Raw genomic sequence first — 19,082 nt, 5'->3', positions numbered from 1 at the left:
GTATTCTTATTAGAATTTGATAAGGAGTTTGGAACACGATAATTTCTCTATCTGACCTTTACTTTACTATAAGAAGTAATGGGAAAAAGTTCTTTTAAATATAATTCATTAAAATATTAATACACTATCTTTGCTACCACTGAAAAAAATATTTTATGAATCTACGGAAAACCTGTGGTAAAATTCTTATCAAAATTGCACCAATTTCCATAACACCAGTGGTACATATTGCTGTCAGTAGTAGATACATATTAATAAAGCGTCATTTGCGAATGGCAATTTTTCACGGTTTTCTTAAAAGTATTGCCCATTAACCTTTTCTCTACTAACTTTGACCGCAAGTTATCTTATTCTATTTTAATTAATACATATTTACAATATTAATTAGGCATTCGCATCAACAATATGGCAATTTTTACGGTTCTTCAAAGCAAATTAGTATCTTTTCTCCATTAATTTTGCTCTTTTGTATAAGTTTTTTTTATTTCAGCTAATATATATATTACCAACCATTAACTAAGCATCATTGTCTTTAATGATAGTATGTCGATTACTTAAAGTTCTTCTAGACAAATAAATATCTTTACTCCATTACTTTTTCTTTTTTAGTACATAGCATATTTCTTTTATTTCAATATGCATACATAACCCAAATTAATTAAGCATCATTGGAGTTAATAATAATATGACGATTTTTTACGCGTCTCCCAAACAAATTTGTATAACTTTTCTATTAATTTTGTTTTTGAATACATATATACTTTTTTTTCATTTCAATTGCCGATGATTTTAAATAATTATTTTGTTAGAAACACATTTTAAAATAATTAATATAAATAAAAAGAGCGTGGTATCAGGCAACTTTGAAAGTATAAATTTAGTGACAGACCATGCGTTCTACCACGTAATGTTGTTCATTGAATTTATCTGACAAAGTGAACATAAAATAATCAAATATTTAAATAAGAGCAATAAACTATTTTTTGATAAAAAAGATCTATAAGCTCTGATCACTGATATTAACGTTATAATACCTAATAAATTGAATCACTTATCGTTAAATTTAAAACGATGGCTAACGCTTAACCAATCAGAAAATTCCTTTTCGTGTTTTGGTCATCCCGCTCGAATGCTTCGTCGTAGAATATTTTAATGTCGACAATGATCTTCCTCGTGCTACAAATTATCTGTATACCGAATTTCATCGATTTCGGTTGGGTGGTTTTTGAGTCTATAAAGGATACACAGACAAACATTTATTTATATATATATATAGATAGACAATATATAAGTTTGAGTAATAGCTATAAACAATTTATTTGGTACTACGCAAACGGCTTTTAATTTCATTTTAATGGCAAAATTTTATTGTTTGACAAAATTTTATTTTTGTCAATTAAGACATGCTTTGAACTTTTGCTTATCAAAACAGAAAATTACCGCTTGAAATATCAGTGAAAGGTGTCAGGTTTCAAATTGATTGAGTCCGTGAGAGACGATTACTGTCAAATCAACGACACGATAGTCTGTGATTGATGCGATTTTTCTCTTTTGAGTATGGCATCATATTCCTACCACTTTTTGAAACAATGCTTAGATGCATGAAATAGATAAAACTTTCAGTTTACAGGGGTATTGAAAAACCCCATAAGAGTAATAAAGACTGAATATAGCTGCATAAAAATTACTATAAAAATGGATAGCGTAAATTTAATGACAGAACAAGTCTTAACAACTCTTTCATCGAAAAAAAATTTTGTACTATTAATTGTCGTTTTCACAATAAATCTTGTTATGTGAATAAAGATATTCCACTTAAAACATTGTTTGTGGCTCAATACTCTCCTGTATTTTAGAATTTTCTGATTTATCGGTTTAAGAGTTTCGTAAATTTAGCGATTTCAATGTAATTATCTCATTATTCATAATTTTCAAACATTTTTATGCTCTGGTAGTTTTTTACTATCTTAGAATTTATGGGGAACTACGCAACAATTTAACTCGATATTTGTTTTCAGGTTTATTTTTTTTAATGATTTTACGATTTAAAGAAAAATCTTATTTTTCATAATCATAACATACGAAGTTCTTCGAGCAATAATCTTTATTCTTCCTATAAATTTTTTTCCAGAGTATTTAATGCTCTATTTGTCCGTATATTACATTTCTCATTTTAAAATATGCTTACTAGCTTAAACGGCATGCATTAAGTCATCTTTGACATGATAGCCCAGAAGCTTTACAGAGAAGCTTCTTTCAGGGCAACCTATTATCAGAAGTCTAAAAATTCTTCGACCACAATCTTGGTTAACTTGTTGTTAATCATGACCGACTAGTAGGTCATGAGTCATGACCCAAAGATTCGAAAATTGTATTCAATTGAATCGAGACAGCGAAATTTTGGATTTGTGAAGAGCTTTGAAACAAAGTATTCGTTGTTGGAATTTTCGACCATTCGTCCAACATGAGAGGATTAGTTCATTCCTTAATAGTTTTAACATTTGTTCCTTATTTGTTCTCTAATTTTTTGAACTAAAATCTCTTTCGCTTTAGGTCAATTTCTATAAATTTCTTCTTACTTAGTCATTTTACTTAGGTCATTTTTCAATAGGTTTCTTCTGAAAACATTTCTTTCAAAAAATGCAATTTTGTATTCTTAAGCTTTAGTTGCAAGACCCAGTTTTCGAAACATACTCTCGGTCCGGCTCGGTTATGAGAGTTTTATAAGAAACTTTGTTTTTATAAGAGAAAACGGGCCCTTAGCCCCAAAAGGGAAATCCAAAAAACATTTTGCTGGGAAATGAAATATGATTTTGGATTTCAGAAAAAATGTCAATTTTGGGTTTAAAAGAGCTCCTTAAAATCAGGTCCGACATCAAACTCATAAGGGCCGATTTTCAAAAGTTTGAGTCGATCATTAGATGATATTTTATGTAGTACAGACATGCTTTTAGAGTCATTTACAGTTAATTCTGCATGATTTACAGCTATTTCTAAAGCGGAAAATGCTTTTCTTTAAAGTAGGACGTTTCTAGTAGCAATACCAAAATCATCGGCGTAAGCTAAAACCTTATTTGTAAAGTTTATGAATTCATTATTTGAATCGTGAACAGTCTCTCCCAGAGCTATTCACAATACGCTCTTCTTGGGCTGATAAAGTAGTTATTGGAGTAAGAAGAATTTTATAAAAGACAACTGCTTATCTAACAGATGTATTTCTAAATCATATGTAGTGGTGAGAAAAACAAATATTTTTGAAACATTAAAAAAAGAACATTAATGTTGCTATCGAAAAGAAAAACTTTCCTCAACGACTAAGATATGGCCACAATACCATGTGATTGCTGAAATAGATTTTCAAAACAATCAATAAGTGGTAACAAAATGCTAAAGTAGCAAAGAATAAATTTATTTGATTACCTTTAGGAGCGCTTTTACTAATGCAGCATTAGGTAACAAACATAAATTAAGACGCACTAGACTATCGTGTGTTTCTTGATAAAAAGCTATCAAAGAGACTTCTGCGAGGAAAAATTAATTAAGTGAGCTTATGTTGCTTTATCTCCATTGCGAATATCGAGTGATTCTAACATAATAAAAATTTATGATAGAGGCTAATCGATAAGAAAAAGGTCTTCGTCTCAAACTTTTGAGATTGATTTTACCGGAGAAAAAGCCAATGCTTTTTCATCGAATTTCGACTTCCCCTCCCCCCCCCCAGAGTCGACCAGATGAGGTCAAAGAAATCGAAAAGCAAATATAGGCAGAGAGACAAGAGGGACGATGGAAAAGAAAATGTTTGAGGAATGAGAAGCGAAGTGAAATGATCGATGAGAAATCCATCTGCCGTTGCCGAAGTGTCTATACTGAATCATGCATGAAGGTTTCTGCAGTTCTTTCAGTAGGAATGATGGAGTTTTGTCTCTCCACTCACTTAAAAGTGAATCTCTTCCCTTTTTGCTTTGGCAACATTCTCACCAAATTGCCAGAAAGAAAATTAAAGATTTACAGTTTGAATAAATCGAAAGCGGCTCATTTTGTATTGATAAATGCTTTTACATTTTCGGCTTTGTTATGGAAATTTTTTTGAGAAGATGGTAGGATTTTTTTTATAGTTTTTGCTGATAAATGTATTGATAAGTTGAGATGTTTTTTTTAACTAGTAAATGAAACTTTTTTTAAGTTTGAAATACAAAACAGTGAAACAAAAAAATTCATTTGTAGCTCATTTCCGACCCCGCATTGCTATATGATTTCGAGTCGTCAGGATGCACTCTACCCCTCTCAGGAGTTCTAGATAGTGGTCGTAAATAGAGGTGGTCTCTTCCGGAGGTTCAATCATTTATTTAAAATAAAATGATGATGAATGGTTTGAGTATTTTATTCTTGATTATGATGCATAATTTACAACCCTCTCTTGTGATTTCGTGTTTTTTATATGACTTTTCCTTCTTTTTGTGAGTCTGCTTTGTTTTCTCACTTCAGATCTGCTTTTTAAAGCACTCTTAAGATAGATAAGTAATGTAAGCGAACTAGACGCATGATGTAGGTGATTGAGGTAAAAAAAATGTGAGTAACATTATTAAATCGGCGGGGAAAATAAAATGAAAGGGAGCCTTTTGATTCCGAAAATTTTTCCAAAGGGCATCAGGAGGTTGGATAAAAAAAAAAAATACGCGAACTCCCAACGATTTATAAAGTAACTGCCATAAAGGTAATCTTCAAACAGTAAAGTCTTTAGAACTCGTTATACAAGTAGACTATTCAAACTACTTAAAAAGTGAATCAGTTAGAGCTCGAGCCAACTTCTTCCAGAAATTTCGAGAAAGAAACAAACATGTCACACCTCAATAAATATACACCGAGCCGTGATGGGGCAGGGGATAGAGTGCTCGCAATCAGTGTTCATAAACCAGTGGTGAGTGGTTGGTCTGAATTCAGCTCTGGGCTCGAAACAGATCACAGTGCAGAGACAAAATATCCTCAGTAATAGACGGATCTTGAGATAGAATCTCCTTGCTGTAAGACTAACTTTAAAAGTTTTCCTCTCCATGTAACGCAGTAGGTGAGTTCATTGAAAAGTCCTCCACGAAAGGTATTTCGCCCCAATACTTGATTCAGTAGTTGCCTTCTGGGTTGGTTTTAAAATCACAAAACCACGGAGTTGAACATTGTTAGTCGTATTCTCAGAATTGGGTCGCCTGTTCAAAATATCGGTTATAAAATAAAATAAATATAAATGTATAAAATATAAATGTATACCCAGAGCTGCGGAAGCTCATGGCATCAAACGCTCGTCTCCTACTAAGGTACGAATTCCAGCGATGACTGGTCGCTACAAAATCTACTCTTTGATCGCATCGATCACAGCGCTGGCAAAAAAATATCACCAGTGGTATACGGTTGTCTTCTGGATTGGGTTCAAAGGGAGTTAAACTTTGATAATCTTGAACTCAAAATTTAACAAGCTGTTCAACGCCAGTTATGATATTAAATATTAAAGAAAATATGACCAGGTCTGACATATAGTCTGAATACGGTTATCTTGTTACTTCAGAAGATGGAAAGTCTAATAAGTATAGCTAGTAGTAATAAGGGAATAGGGTTAGTAATAAGGGAATCATATCGTTAAAACAGATGTAATTGTAATAGAGTTTGCAAACGTGAAAATATGACTCACGCTCTCGAAGTCGTCCTTATTGTCGATGTGTTGGGCAATGAACATGGCATTGTGGATTGCTCGTTCAATCTGCCGGGGTAGCCGCTTCTCCACAATACCCGGGCTCGATTCCAGGTCATGGATTACCAGCTCCTCCGACAATCTTCGTCCTGTGCTGTTTACCACTTGTTCCTTCATGTAACCTAAGAAATATAATATCAATCTCTGAATGAAACACACTGAAGTTATGACTATGTACTCATTAGGGAAGTAATATGGCGATTGTAATAATTATATTTAAACAAAATTCTGTAAATGAATAAAATATTAGGTTACTTCTTTTCCTCTGTTTAACGATTTGTTGACAGGACTGATATAAATCTTCTTCTCATGTCTCTGTACGCAATGAAATGTGTGCGCGTGTGTCTCTGCACCGTAGTGATAAGAATCATATCATTAACAAATTTCTAACAAACAGATCTTTGTTTAATGCTTCCTACACTATTTACCACTTATATAATTTTGTACATTATTATATCAACTTGTAATCAGAGGATTGCTTGTTTTAGACATTATAAATACGTTTTCATCTTGATTTAACAATATTTTCAACTAGTTTTCAAATCGAGACAGAAAAATTCAAATGTCTTTATAATTATCGCTCTTTGAACGCAAACTACAGGAAAATTATACTTTGATTAAATATGAAAACGTATTTCAACTCTTTAACAGTGGAGTTTGTTTAAACTATTAAAATAAGGTCGCAACTAATAAGACAGAACACACACACACACTGCACCATTTCCATCTAACACATAGAGACCATTTAAATAAAGTGGTTATTGTTGTTGTTGTTAATTTACGTCGCACTAGAGCTTCACAATGGGCTATTGGCGACGGTCTGGGAAACATCCCGGAGGATGATCCGAAGACATGCCATCACAATTTTGATCCTCTGCGGAGGGGATGGCACCCCCGCTTCGGTAGCCCGACGACCTGGGCGCGAAATAAAGTGGTTAATAAAGATTAAAGTGTAAAGATTTTAACATTGCAGCAGGTAATTTATGGTGCCAGAGAGGTACCCTCGAGTGGAAATGTAGTTGCTTTATATTTATGCCATGCAATTTTAAAAATTCAGTCTTATTTCATGATGCATATAAAATAAATGAAGATGTATTCAATCTTCAATCGATTTCAAATCTTAATTGAACATTACTGTTGTTTAAGAAATTCTTAAGACTTGCATTATTTCTAAACAGTAATAATTGTGACAATCATACTATAACGAAAAATATATTTTAGAAACTAAACAGAATGCTCACAAGCTTTCTTTGAAATTTATTGATTTTTTACTTAAGAAAAATAAAGATACATTTGTAAATATATTACAAATATAAGTTTCTTTTTGCATAGGTTAATAAATTTGTACTTTGCTTCATCAGGCTAATTATCTATTTTATATGTCCTAGTTTATTCCCGTCCTTGGTAGTCACTGTATCAGACCTATTCTGTGGAGCTAAACCATACAAAATACGACAACAATAAGATAAGGATAATTAATCTCCTGAAGCAAGAAACATCTGGTGCCGTTAACGACTTTGATGGGAGTATATAGAAGATAAGTTTGGAAATCAATCATCAAGTTTGAGTGCTTCATGTACTTCCTCGAAATATCTGAAAGTTTCCACAGAGGTCTCTATAGGTAGTCTCATTCAACTAGTGCTCAACGTGTTAAGCAAACTAAAGCATTTTCCTTAGCAACAAAAAGCTAGCTAGAGCGCTAGTAATTATCCACAACTTACTACTTTTTTTAGTGGTAGGAAAATTCATGTTTTAAAGTAAGATTCTTTTTTTTCTGGTGAATTCCTTTTAAAATTATTTTTTACACCACTACATGTAAATTGTTAAAAAGTTCAGATAAAACGTCCCTGAGATCCAATTAGCTGATGGTGAGACTTCGAAAATCGCTCATGCGCTGCAATAGAGGCACAACTCAAAAAATCATGTTTTGAGATAAGTGGGTTTAAAGTTTTTGTTGCTAAGGAAAATGCTTAAGAAATGCTTTAGTTTGCTTAACACGTTGAGCACCGCGTCAGCCATCGGTGCCTGACGCTGAAATTACATTTAGGCAGCGTCTGCCACCGCTTGCTGACACTGACCTTTCACATAGGCCGCGAAAAATAGCTGGCTGACAGATACAGAACTATAAAATTTACACTCTTTTATGGAATTGAAGAAAATTTATTCAAAATTTACTTAATTATTGTGATTCTTGGTTTAATGAATTCAATTTAATAGATATTTATCCACCACTATTTTTAAACAATTCGTAGGTATATATAATTCACTACTTTTTTCAGACATATCATGCTAAACCTTTTACAAACAATCAAAATCTGTCTATATTCGCAAATTTAGTCTAATTAAAGTCTATATTTGCAATTTTAATTAATGTCTATATTTGCAAAATTAATTTATAAAATTGAATTCCTCATTTTATAGAAAAGCCATTCACTACAAGACAGCTAAGTTCAACACATTTCAAGAACTTATAGCCATTACAGCCAAATATAACCTTGGCGTTTGCTTCTTTTGAGTGGATATTATCTTTATTCTCTAAAAGCACTAAAATCGTCAGTTTTCTGCGAGCAATCTACTGTCCACATTTTTNTTTACACCTGTTCTTAGTCCAAAATGCGTGTTTTTCAAATTGTGCCACTATTGCAGCCCATTAGCGAAATGTTGACAAAATCAACCAAAATTCAGAAAGCTTCAGGTTTTGACAGCGTGTCAACTACTCCGTAAAAATCAAAAAGCTTATTGGTTAGCAGCCCAGCTTCTGTTAAGAAATTAGCATACGAAACTATATATATATATTTGATTTATTAATAAGTAGTGGTTAGACAGAACGTGAGAAAACTCTAAGTAGGTTTAAGAAATATTTTTGTTACAATTAATGTTTCTTATTTTTAGACGCTTTTGCATATAACTAATTAATTTTTTCCTTTTTAAGTAGTTTTATGAGACAATCATTAACCCTCTTAGGGCCAATGTCATGAAGACTGTTCAATTTATTTTTGACGATAGTATAATGAATTAAAATTGTATTTGATTTTTTTAAACTTAATCAACGAATACTCTTATTCATATTTTATTAACTACATTAAACAAACTGAGTCATTTAATTAAAAAATTGAATTCCTCATTTTATAGAAAAGCCATTCACTACAGGACAGCTAAGTTTAACACATTTCAAGAACTTATAGTCATTACAGCCATATATAACCTTGGCGTTTGCTTCTTTTGAGTGGATATTATCTTTATTCTCTAAAAGCACTAAAATCGTCAGTTTTCTGCGAGCAATCTACTGTCCACATTTCTTCGAATTACATGTTATATCGACTGGAAAGTTTTGTCCGAGAATGACTTCCTCCTCTTCTTTATACAAGAAAGAGAAAGGCTCCTTTATTAAAAAGAAGTAGTAGGGCATTTATCCTTAACACGTTCACGCCGGCCGTTGCGACTGAAAGCGGGACGGAAAAGAGAAAATACTGGTAGAAGACCTATTTCAATATTAGATAATATTCGAGAGGAGTTAATCTATTCTCAACAATAACAATTCACTGTAAGAAGAGGCAATTCAATATAAAAATTGCCTCCGCTAAAAACAATTGGTAGTTATGGATTTTTATTATTCCTGGAAAAAAACTAAAAAATAAAATTTATTTGTTACCAGTTTTTACTCCAGTGCGCCGCCAGATGAGACAATCTAGCGTGACCCACCGGTGGGTCACCCCGGCATGAACGTGTTAAATGTATACTATAGATATCAGATGTAGTGCTTTCGTTGCAAGTTGGAATATGCATGCACATGCTCTTTTGTCAGAGATGCCAACTGCTCCGGGCACGCCAAAATAATTAAAAAAACGGTAAATAACTACAAAATAAATTTTGCCAATATCTGACAACTTTTGCTTTCTTTTTAAAAGGTATAGCATGACATAAGTATTACAAAATGGTGAATTATATAAGCCTAGGAATTATATTGAAATAGTGGTGGTTAAAAATCTACTAAATTGAATTTATTAAACCAGGAATCACAATTGATTAGCTACCACTTTAAAATATAAATTTGCTGCCCGGAGCAAGTTGGCATCTCTGTTTTGTTTCAAATATGCTTTGTCTCTAGCTAGAATATTACCATTGAGTTAAGGGGTAAATACCATACCACCTTCTTTTACAAGACAACCTTTAGCATTACTGTAAAACGAGGCTTGTACTTCCGCGGGAAGAACATTGCTGTAGATTTAATAACCACAATATTTTATGAATTTTAGAAATTATTTAAAAATATTGTACTATGTAGTTTAAATGATTTGGTGTTGAGATTAGTTCAAGCAGCATATTAAAGTATTCAGAGAGCAAGAGGTCAAAATAATGTAGCGTTTTTTTAAAATTATTTTTTAAATTTTTCATAAAAGTTTAAAATTGCCATCGGCTTCACTTCCCATGGCTTGTCAAATGGAGGTGTATACCTGAGCCAAACATGGCCTTTGTCCATTCATCGTGTCCATAATAGTGTCCGTGAAGTAGATAAATTACATAAAAGTTTAATTTAGGAGAGGAGAGCATAAATCCGGCAGTTTATTACATATGTAATATTTTTTAAATGACAATTTAATATTTGTAACGGACAATATGAACTTCAAATCGATTGCAGGCTTCTAACAAAGTTATGACAAAGAGTAAAATCCAACCTTCTGCAAGTGATGGTGCCGGGGCGGTTCCCTTATTGTCGTCGGTCTCAATCTTGTACTGGGGCGGCCTCATGAGAAGAATTCGGGGCAGCAGGCGGATGAAGATTCTCCTCACCCAGGGCGCCATTCGGTGGGTCGAAGGAGACCGGAAATGGACATTGAGAACAGCGATCGTCACGATCACGGATACAGTTACAAGGATCATCGTGAACACGAGGTATTTGCCTGAAAATAAAACATTCTTAAATGTTAGCATTAAGAAATCGTCCTACAAAACTTATGCTGTAACTTAGTTTCCAATAGTCTATGAGAAATCTAATTTTGAAAAAGTCGTATTTTTAAAATTTGATTTCTGAGGAACTATTTGACCGATTTTGCTCATATTTTGTATTTTGCCATGAAAAACTTTGGATTGCTCTCCTGATAAAACTATTGCAACCCTATTTCTCAGATTGCGGTTACCCCCTATATTTTAGGGGTCCGAAATCCGAATCCGTCGAAAAAAGGGTATGAAGGGTGGGTGATGTTACTTTTCAGCGATTTCCTGGAACGGATTAATTTTTAATTAACAAATTAATTTTTAACAATAGATTATTTTGTTTCATGAAAATCATAGGTTACCAACCTTTTTTTAGCTCATTGTTCACTTTGAAAAGAAAAGTTCCTTAACAAAGTTTATTAAACAATTAAAAAAAACTTTTTAAAATTCTTCAAAATTTTTGATATGATACACTTTAAATCATATCGTAATTTTATAGAAGAAAACTTCTGCTGGTGATGAATAAATTTAAATTTGTTACTTATATATATATATATATATATATATATACTTTGTTCTTCTGTCTTACCTGTTGTTAATTTGTCATCGACTGTATTGGTTCTTTGACCTATATTAACTTGGGACCTCCGTTTACCTATGACCTTTTAATGTTTTCTTATGTTCACTTCTGGTACATGTTTTTTTTAATGGTTCACTTTATGTTTTACTGTTCTTGAATACATCAACAGTTTATACTTTGTGTCATTTATTAACCTGTCACAATGTTAATGATCGCTTTGATTTAGCGACCCAACTTACTCTGTATTATTACTCGTTTCAATCCTATGTACTGCCTGCACATGATGCATTGTATGTCATACCGTACTCTCCTGCGATGTGTTGTAAAATTTTTCATTTGTGTCTTTGGCTCACTATAAGGGAGGTCCCGTCGGCTTCGGCACTATAAGGCGGGACTCTCGGAGCATTTTAATTATTTTACTGCTGTTGCCATCAGACTCTGTAATGTTTTCGTACTTTTGCACTTTTTGTATTTTATGTACTTTTCTGTTTTTCTTGATTTTAATAAAGATTTACCCGTATGCCCTAAATTAGGGCAGGTCGGGGTAAATATTTCATATTTTTATNTATATATATATATATATATATATATATATATATATATATATATATATATATATATATATATATGTATATATATATATATATATATATATATATATATATATATATATATATATATAACTTTTTATTAAAATACTCCTCATGTAAAAACTATAAATGTTTGCAATGAATTCGATATATATCTTTCATTCAATGTATCATTTTTCAATCTAAATAAGCTATCAAATACAAGCAGTTTAAATATTAAACTACATATTTTTATAGGTCTATGAAAAATAATGAATATAATTTGATAAAACTGATCTTACAGTGTTTCTAGTACATGTAGTAATAGTACTAACATATTTTACAATCAATTCAGACAGTTGTTATTAATAAGATAATAGAACGTAATTCGAATTCTATCAAATAAGAGCGCCGAAGAAAGTTTAAATATTACCTAAAATCTCATTAAAGATAGGAAATATGATTAATAACAGTTCTTCAGGTGAAATTGTACCCCATGTTTATATCCAAGTCGTCAAATATAAATAGTTTTAATTTCATAAGAATATTGCAATCAATCCAGTACACTATTACAATCCCCTTCAACATAACGCGAATATTAAAATTGCAAAATATAAAATTAAGAATAGTTGAATTTGAAATCACTATTCATCACTGTTTATTTTATATGCAGTTTCCATTAAAGCTACAAAATGAGTATACGCTTATCTCTATATGTTAAAAATTATTCAATTATGATGAATTTTTCTGTTAGTGAAATTGATCATGACCAGCCATCGCTTGGATTCGAACCAGGATAACCACATAGGGCGGTAAGCTCCTTATCCCCTGAGCCACCAAAGCTCCCTCTATGATATTTGTACGGAATCTGTAATGAAATCTTCATTCAATAATTTCGATTCTAAAAATAAGAACCTTCTTTAGGGTCTGAACTAAGCTGAATCAGTGTCCTCAAAAATTAAAAAAAACTCAATAAAATTTCTGAACAGATATTTGAAAGCATACTGCATTACTTCTCAATTTTAGTATTCTGGGAACAGAAATCTCACGCAGAGATTCTCTAACAGAAATAGTTTTTATTTTAAAAAAAAAATAATTGGCAAGATAAAGAGATGAGTTTTCGCATCACCTCCACACGGTTTCTTATAAGTAGTCTGCGCAGATTATTTAAAAAGCGAACCACTTGTGCGCATGAACCCAAATTCTATTTTAGAATTACTGGATGCTGGATATTGGGGTTATCTCGGAGCGCCACTAACCGATTCATCGATTCTGTTTTGTTGTATTCTGGGAGGTCCTATATATCTTTGAAGTTGTAGTATGTTATTTTAGAAGTACTTGAGAGAAATTTATCATATATATTGGAGAATTGAATCTGTAGTGGTTGATAAGTAAATAAAACAAACCAATTATATTCATAAATTAAAAAATTTTTAGACATATATTTGCTACCACTTTCTAATTTTTAATAGATTTCATATTAAATGGTTCTTTCACTAATTGGTTTAACTAATATCAATTCATGCTTAATTTATCAAGCAAATTTGCTTGATCTTCTGTACTGCTACTTCAATGCTGCATAATTCAAAATGTTTTTAATACAACTTGTAAATAGTACTTCATGATGTATGGGTTAGGGGCCGCTGCGCGGCCCAGGCACCCAATTTTTGCTAATAAACGAAACGAAACGAATTAGTTTAACTTCGCAATGGTCTGATCGGACTACCTATAAAAAACCGTGTGGTGTCTTTCAGTTATACGTGTTGTTGGTTTTCGGGATATTCCTTATCAATTTTTTCTACCACCATTTCAGTTTTCTGAGGTTGCTGATTAGATTAGTTTAGACGCAAAATAGTACTGTGTTTAAACACTAAAGAAGGTTCTTGTTTATCGAATCGAGACTATACTATGTTCATTTCTGTACCTTTATTTGTCCCTTAATCATGTTGTTTTACTATATTTGCATAACAAAATAATCAGAAAATTACTTCAAAGGGAAATACTTTCACTTAAAGTTCAAAATGGTTGGGAAACTAACTCAACCAAGAATTTTTCCCTCGTGTAATTCGTAGAAAATTGCATACTGTATAAAAATTAATGTAAAAACTGTCTAGTACATATATTTAAAAAAAAAGAATGGCAACTTTATATGATTGACGAGTAAATCGATTGAAAATTTCCGAACGCCTGTATTTGATAACAAAAAGGATGACAAGCTAGTAGATGTATAACATGCCTTGTGGGTTGACCAGAAGATTGAAGTATTCCTTTTACCTCTTGAATCGTATGAAAAAAAAACTTTTTTCATTTATTAAATCTAGAATTTTGTTTTTAAACACTTTAAAACCTGATGCACTTAGAAAAAATTTTGCATTCCCTTTATTTTTTCTGGTATAAATAGATAAATAGAAAACGTAAAAAGTGTTAAAAAGGTTATTACAATTTGAAAATTAATCTAATAGATTAAAGATAATCCTTGTGCACCAGAATGCATTTCTAAATTTTAGATATAGTTTAATCTTTGTAATGGATATTTTTAATACAAAAATAGTTTCTTTTAAAGAACAAATTTTTTATAAAATTTAAATTAGTTTTAAAGTGAATATATTACCACCATGCACATATTGGGTTAATTTATAACCGCACAATTATGCTGGCAAGCTCTTACAGTTGTACGATCATGCAGATAAGTTTAACTCTGACCTCATAGTAGATTAGGCCTAAAATTAAGATGGAAAAGAAAAGGGAAAAAATGGTTCAAAACCATTTTATATTGATTGCTGGTTTTCGAATGGAGTAAAATAAACGCTTCTTCCTCATCATTATCACGACAGCCCGTGGTAGACACTGACTTTCTCTAAAGCATTTTTCAATGCATTTCTCTTTATTGCGAAAAAATAATCTCTTTCTATTATAATTATAAACTATTCATCGCTATTTACAGAGCTGCCAACGGTTTTTGGAAAAACTTCTACTAGTAGTAGTTAAGTTTATGTTTTAGTGTGTGATTCTTTGTTGTGTAAATTTGATTAAAAGTTATTTTCCACACCACTACATGCAAATTGATTCAAATGTTCATATGAAACGTCACTTTGTTCCAGCTATCTTATGGTGAGGCTTTTAAAACGTTGGCAAAATTACAAAAAAGTTCTGAAAGGTTTAGTTATTCCTTGTTAGTTATAGCAAATAAGGATATCATAGCCTTATTGGTTATAGCTAGTAAGGAATAAAAAATTTAGATTTAGTTATAGCTTAAGTCACTCCATGAAATATTTTTCAAAGAGCATAGTAGTTGGCGGCCCCGCTATTTAATTTTCTCCAATACAAAACAGGCCTATGTAATACATGTTGTAATTTGTAAGAAATAGTAGTACTCCTCCCAAAAACAGGCTTGAAGGAAATGATTTTTTTAACAGATTTTGCTGCTTTTCGCTTTGATCAGCCAACTTTCTGCCCCTGCAGGGAAATTTTCTTCTACTGGTAGCTACACTTATGTTTTAATACATGATTCTTTGTTCTATAATTTTGATTTAAAGTTACTTTCCACGCCACTACATGTAAACGATTCAAAATGTTTAAAGAAACTGAATATTTATTTTTTCCTTTTTAGTGATGAAACTTTTAAAATGTTGGCAAAATTACCAAAAATTCTGAAAACATTAGTTTTAAATTATCTACCACTCTAAGAAATGTTTTGAGAAAATCGCAGTAGTTGGCAGCCTTGCTTATGTAAGCTATCATCCATGTAGCAGATACATCTACAGAACTATTAACTTATCCATATTGCTGTCGGAGAGTTTTCCTCAAATACTTAAAGTGGTTGCAAAATTTAAGTTTTAAAATGATTTTGTTTACGAGGCATTTAAATGATTTGAACATTTATGCATATATTTGATAAACATTCAGTCATGAATATGTCACTAAAATTTCAACCATTCTCTTATTCAGTTTTACTTCTGTGAAACTGGATATTAAGTGATGTTTTATTATACTACATACAGCTTTTGAAAAGGACCTTTTTTCACTTTATCAAATGGCAGGCACTGAACTTTATTCTTCGCCTTAGAAAATACCGGAATTGTTACTCATTTTACTTTACCCAGTGGGCACCTGTGAACCAAAGTCACGGAGGCAAGTAACATTACCCACGCGACACTATCACAAACCCGTTCATAGCGTGGGCCACATTCACACATCACACACAACAGAGGACAACACATAAAGAGAAACACCCATGCCCAGAGCGGGATATGAACCCGCAGCCATTGGCTTCGCAGTCAGGCGCGCTAACCGCTCGGGCACCTGGCTGGCTTGTAAATTACCTAGAGAGCAAAATTTCAGAAAAAAATTAAGATTCCAATGGGATAAAAAAAAATTAAAATTTATAATACATTCGTTTATAAAGAATTAAGTTAAAATAACAAATGCGTTGGCGTAATATCGAATTAAAAATTGCTTTTTTAAATTCTACGTAATGAAAACATCATTCAGTTCAGAGACACCACAGCTTTTATTCCAGGGTCAAAATCAACGCTCTTTGCAAAATGCTTTTAACGTCGTTAATTAAACTATTTTTCATGAAACAAATATTATTATTCTCAGAAAAGTAGTTTAAAACTTTTTATGTTAATCGAAGGTATTTTCATGAAAGCTAATACAAACAATCTACAGGGAGTTATGATTTAAGTAATTTAAATTTTATACTTGTTGCAATTTATCTAAACCTAAGGCATAACTGGGAATATTGTAGTTATTAATGAGTTAAGTACCTTTTTCCCCCTCAAGATTTTAGATAAATACTCATCTATACTAGAAAGATGATTATGAGGAAGTAAAAATTCTACGCTAATTTGATTAAAAACTAAGCGAAACTGCGTTTTTAATCGACTGAAAAGCCATTTTTTTACTGTTGAAGGAAATTTGCTGAATACTCAAAATCCATTTTTGTGAAGCATCATTCAGTTTTTGAAATTGCTTCATTTTTCATTCAACATTCCTTCAAGGCGAATTCGTTGAGAGGTTATTTTTCTCAAAAATGTTTGGAATTTTCATTCAATGAGATTTTGTGGAATAATAAAATGTTTATTAGAATCATTTAGAGGAGAGTATGAATAAATTATTGACTTCCTTTCGTTGAGCAAGCGAGTATTCGCCATTAACTTAACTTGTAGATGAACGTTTTCAGTTTATTGGTATTTTATATTCATATGACCTCTTTACGTAGATTAATTCAAACTAAATGCTTCATCGTTAATAATTTTAAATGCTATATTTTTTTTTCTTTTTAAAATTATCATTGACCCTTTAGCCACGAAAATTCGTTCTAAATACCTTCTTTCAAAGTTTCTATTAAAGTAAATACGTGCTTTTCAACAGATATGAAATATGTTTGAAAGTACGAAACGTTTTCATTATTTATTCGAAATGTTTTAGAGCGAGCAATTTGTTTAATAAATGAAATTTAATTTTGCCATATTAAATGCCATTTCAGTGTTAAGGCAGAACTTTAGTTTATTAAAGTGTAAAACTAATACTAGGGTTATTCGATTCGTCGTTTTAGAACTAATTTAAATGAGTGACTCCATTACAAATCGGTATACCTGCCAACTTTTAAACACTTCAAAAAAGCTTTTACTTAGTGGTAGCGAAATTAACTTTAAAATGACATTGTAAGCCTACTTTTCATTTATATTTAATCCACAACACGATGCACTTAACGATTTAAATTTTGGATACGGAGTACCTAGTCCGGGGACTATTCATCGAAATTGATTAAGAATAAGAGAAGAGGGTGAAAAGGGCTGAAAAGATTACATAAGTAAATTAACGATTAGATAATCATAAATATGATAAGATAATAAAAATATATACAAAACAAATACAAAACGTATATATACAAAACAAATCTGGGATTGAGGAATAACTATATACAATATTTATAATATATACAAATTACTTAACGATTTAAATTTGAATTGAGGAAGACTACGATGTACCAGTCCGAGGAGCGGACAAATCCACACTTCTGCAAGAGATAGAGCTCTTGGGGGACCGAATTAATGGCAGTAAGTGCAGACCAGTGTGAGAGAAGTAGCAAAAGTGGTAGCAGACTATAGTTTATATTTATAGTCTTCCTTCTAACTCGGTTAAAGTTAAGGATAAAAATAATGGATAGAATACTCTCGAGTTAAGGATCACAAAATAGTAATTTCTTATCTCTGGAAGCATTTATATCTTACTCTAGTCCTAGTGTTTAGATTTTATTGGGCACCTGGGCCGCGAAGCAGCCCCTATCCCATTCATCAGGAATTTTTGAACAGTTTTGGTTGAGCAATGAGGTAAGCAGGCAATGGAGTTGCTTTTATGAATGTTTCAAGCTCTTTGCTTGAATAACTAAAAAGGAATCAAAAATAAATTGAGCAGCTTGCTCTAAACTGTGTTTGTTTGATTTTGGAGTTGTTCAGAATTGTATCAGCATGAGTAAACGTTATTTTCAGAAAGGTTGATGAAAATATATCTTACTCAACGATGCGTGGTAGATGTGTATGTTTAAATTACAATTATGTAATGGCAATCAAAATAATTTTAAACCAATTTTTCAATTTTATTAGAATAAGAATCAAGTATGAATACATTAATATGGCTACCAGATAAATTCTGAAAATAAAATCTTCCTGATCATCCGAAAGAGTTACCAGGCATGGATCATATTTTTTAATAATTTAACTATGATCAATTACAAAACTGTCAACAATTTCATCTGTTCAATAAATGGGTTTGAAAATAAATTAAGCATTGTAAATCATAATTATGCATTAACAACTACCTATTTCGTTAAAAAAAACGTTAGTAAAAGTTTGTACTTTATTCTATCTGGTTATAGTAGTGCTTAGCTGTGATTTGTCGTAATAATTACAGAAAATGCCGTTTTCTATTAACCCGTTTTGTCCCGAATATATATATTGAAATGATACAAAAAGTGGTTTTATGGAAAAAGTGATGAAATATATTATCGAAATTAATTGTTTTTTCTATAGTTAGAGCATTCAAAAAGTCTTTGATAGATCAAAAAGTACTTGCTCCTTATAATTCTTCATCTAATCAGAAAACTAAATCATTGTGGTATCTGGGAATCTTTTAATTCCCCCAGATAAATGAAAATACTGAAAAAAGTTTCCCACCACAATGAATGTCTTTGAAAAAAGGAACTGTCCTAAATATATGACGCTGGGCGTTAACCAGTTAACTTGCTCCAATC

The 19,082-nt window shown here is 31.7% G+C and overlaps 1 protein-coding gene across 1 annotated transcript in view; it reads right to left on the bottom strand.

Moving 5' to 3' along the window:
• Positions 1-19,082, bottom strand: part of LOC107441899 (acetylcholine receptor subunit alpha-like 1) — a 115,976-nt gene that overhangs the window by 2,027 nt on the left and 94,867 nt on the right. The window contains exons 7-8 of the mRNA XM_071184889.1: positions 10,417-10,641; positions 5,681-5,862 (exon numbers count right to left, since the gene is read on the bottom strand). Coding sequence (XP_071040990.1) covers positions 5,681-5,862; positions 10,417-10,641 — 407 coding nt within the window. The remainder of the gene's footprint in view (positions 1-5,680; positions 5,863-10,416; positions 10,642-19,082) is intronic.

The sequence above is a fragment of the Parasteatoda tepidariorum genome, chromosome 9, assembly GCF_043381705.1.
Source record: "Parasteatoda tepidariorum isolate YZ-2023 chromosome 9, CAS_Ptep_4.0, whole genome shotgun sequence".
Taxonomy (NCBI): Eukaryota; Metazoa; Arthropoda; class Arachnida; order Araneae; family Theridiidae; genus Parasteatoda; species Parasteatoda tepidariorum.
The sequence above is the reverse complement of the archived record's forward strand: the minus strand, read 5'-3'. Positions and strand labels throughout refer to the sequence as shown.